This window comes from Mandrillus leucophaeus, unplaced genomic scaffold, assembly GCF_000951045.1.
Source record: "Mandrillus leucophaeus isolate KB7577 unplaced genomic scaffold, Mleu.le_1.0 Scaffold1402, whole genome shotgun sequence".
Classification (NCBI taxonomy): Eukaryota; Metazoa; Chordata; class Mammalia; order Primates; family Cercopithecidae; genus Mandrillus; species Mandrillus leucophaeus.
In genome coordinates this window covers 17,941-20,780 of record NW_012101369.1, presented here as the reverse complement: position 1 = coordinate 20,780, position 2,840 = coordinate 17,941, and the positions used below count along the sequence as shown (strand labels likewise).

Here is a 2,840-nt window from a genome sequence, read left to right as displayed (position 1 = left end):
ATTTCTACTAGCAAAGAAATGCAGTCAGGTGTGCACACACTGAAAGGGCTTCCGAAGCATTCACCCCAAGACGAACTCAAGGCCTGAATCCATCAAGAGTGACAGTGGCCTTGCCCAGGTCGCTCAGGGCCCAGCCACACCTGTGCCTGCTTCCGGTTCGGCGCAGGACTCCCCAGCACCATTCAGCAGCCCCCAGTCCTGCGTGGGACTCCCACGTGGGGCACGTACACTCTTAAAGCCGACACCACGACACCCGCCTGCGGCCCACCTGGATCCACTGCTCGCGGTTGATCTCCACACCGTTGGCCCGCAGCGAGGTGATGGCTCGGTCAATGATCTTCTCCACCATCTGTGTGTTCCCATTGGCTTCCTCCAGCTTAGCGGCCGTGATCCAGATGTGCCGGTCTGTAGGAATGTTCTCTCGCGCCTTGTTCAAGACCTTGCGGGCATTTTCATAGGTCTCCAGCCTCGCCAGAGCAAGCCAGAGCTACGCGGAGAGGACACCAGAAAAAGGAGAGGACACTGTGCTGAGGGGACAGATGCAGGCCAGACAGCGACCCACCCTGCAGCACGGCCACAACGCTCTTTCTTAGCGCTCGAGAGCCATTTGAACACGGCCTGAGAAGCGTCCACAGCAGCACTTCTCACCTGACCAACTGCTCACTGATGCTTCTGACTGACTTAGTGACTCTGGTGAGCAGGAAAAGATTCTCAGTGGAATGTTCACAAACAAACAAACCAACAAACATATCTCCACAAACAAACACTGCCTCCACAAACAAACACTGCCTCCACAAACACTGCCTCCACAAACAAACACGCCTCCACAAACACTGCCTCCACAAACACTGCCTCCACAAACACTGCCTCCACAAACAAACACGCCTCCACAAACAAACACGCCTCCACAAACAAACACCACAAACACTGCCTCCACAAACATGCCTCCACAAACACTGCCTCCACAAACAAACACTGCCTCCACAAACATGCCTCCACAAACATGCCTCCACAAACATGCCTCCACAAACAAACACTGCCTCCAGGCACACAGAGCGCCAGACCTGATACCAGGGGCTGGCACAGATGGGCAGGATGAGGCTACTGCCCTCATGGGCTAAACACACGGAAGGGTGTTCAGCCTCCTGGAGTTCCCAGACTCTTGGCTCTGCAGCACTCCATCCCTAAGATGTGTATGGGCTTTATTCATTTTTATGTAAATAAAACAAGATTAATGTTGTTTGGAGAATTTCACAATACCCCTTAGGATAATTGAAGACATACTAGGTATCACAAAACCAAGACTAAAAATCACTGCACAGAATGCTGTGAACTGGAATGCCTAAAACCAAAGAAATCCCGCTTAGCTTGGAGGCAAAGAGCAGTCACGCGGGGCTGGCAGAAAGCAGTGTTTTCTATCACCCTCCCACCTTCGGCTCCCATGACAAACTCTGGGCTGAATGAGAGGAAATGGCGCCTGAGAGCACTTTCTGCAGTGGTCAGGTACGAGCTAAGATTCTCTCTGCACTTCCATTAACAGCAAAACTAGCTGAAGCCTCTCACCACCCTGCCTAGCAGCTGTGTACAGAACGGTATCCTGGGGCTCCGTACGGCCTTCTGCTCCCAGAAAGCGCAGCCTGAGTGAGCTCAATGCTCCACTTACATCATCACTTCCAGACACAGAACCTGGGCTCGGGCCTTGGCCACTCTGGGCTCTGGTGGCCCTGAGTCCGCCAGACTCACCTCCACACTGGTGGGGCAGCACTCCACAGCCCGACTCAGCATGATTCTGGCATCTTCAGGCTCTTCCAGCTCAACAGCTGCTTTCCACAAGCGAACCGAGTTTGGAACATGCTCGAGGGCTAGGAAAGGTCAAAGGAGAAACCACGTTACAGAAAAGGAGACAAAAGCAGGAGGCTCATGTGGTGAGCATGCTGCTGGTCAGGGTGAGATGGACTTCCCCGGTGACAGTCAGGGACCACACACCTGCCCTTTAAGTGGCTTCCTTCAGTTCTGGGGCAGACACAAACAAGGACAAACAGAGCATCTTGTGGTAGCAGAAAGCAAGGAAGTGACTGAAGACTGCCGGGGTCACATCAACAGGACTCAGGAAACCAGCAACGACGGGAATGAACCTCAAAAACATGCTGAACAACAAAAGAAACCAGTCCCAAAAGAGTTTAGACTGTACGACTCCCTTTATGTGACGTTGAAAACAGGCAAAACTCATCTTGGTAAAATAAGTCAGAAGCATGACTGCCAACGACTGGGGACAGTGCACTGACTGAGAGGCACCAGGGGACTTTCTTGGGGGATGGAAATGTTTTTGTTTTTGTTTTGAGACACAGTCTCATTCTATTGCCCAGGCTGGAGTGCAATGGCACGATCTCAGCTCACTGCAACCTCTGCTTCCTGGGTTCAAGTGATTCTCCTGTCTCAGCCTCCCAAACAGCTGGGACTATAGGTGTGCACCACCACGGCCGGCTAATTTTTGTATATTTAGTGGAGATGGGGTTTCACCATATTGGCCAGGCTGGTCTCAAACTCCTGATGTCAAGTGATCCACCTGCCTCAGCCTCCCAAAGTGCTGGGATTACGGGTGGAGCCACGGCGCCCACCCTGGAAATGCTCTATGCCTTGACCGAGTGTGGGTTATATGAGTGTATGCACTTGTGAAGACATCAAACTGCACACTTAAGATCTACGTAATTCACTTCAGATATTTAGGGGAAAAAAATGCCAGTGTCTGAAATACCTCTTTTTTTTTTTCTGAGACAGAGTCTCGCTCTGTCACCAGGCTGGAGTGCAGTGGCATGATCTCGGCTCACTGCAACCTCTGT

At 52.0% G+C, this 2,840-nt stretch overlaps 1 protein-coding gene across 1 annotated transcript in view; it reads right to left on the bottom strand.

The window, feature by feature from the left end:
* LOC105535022 (pre-mRNA-processing factor 6) overlaps positions 1 to 2,840 on the bottom strand; it is a gene marked incomplete at its 5' end in the record, with an annotated part of 44,773 nt that overhangs the window by 24,150 nt on the left and 17,783 nt on the right. Inside the window, 2 exons of the mRNA XM_011973976.1 lie at positions 269 to 487; positions 1,744 to 1,862. Of these exons, the coding sequence (XP_011829366.1) occupies positions 269 to 487; positions 1,744 to 1,862 (338 nt within the window). The remainder of the gene's footprint in view (positions 1 to 268; positions 488 to 1,743; positions 1,863 to 2,840) is intronic.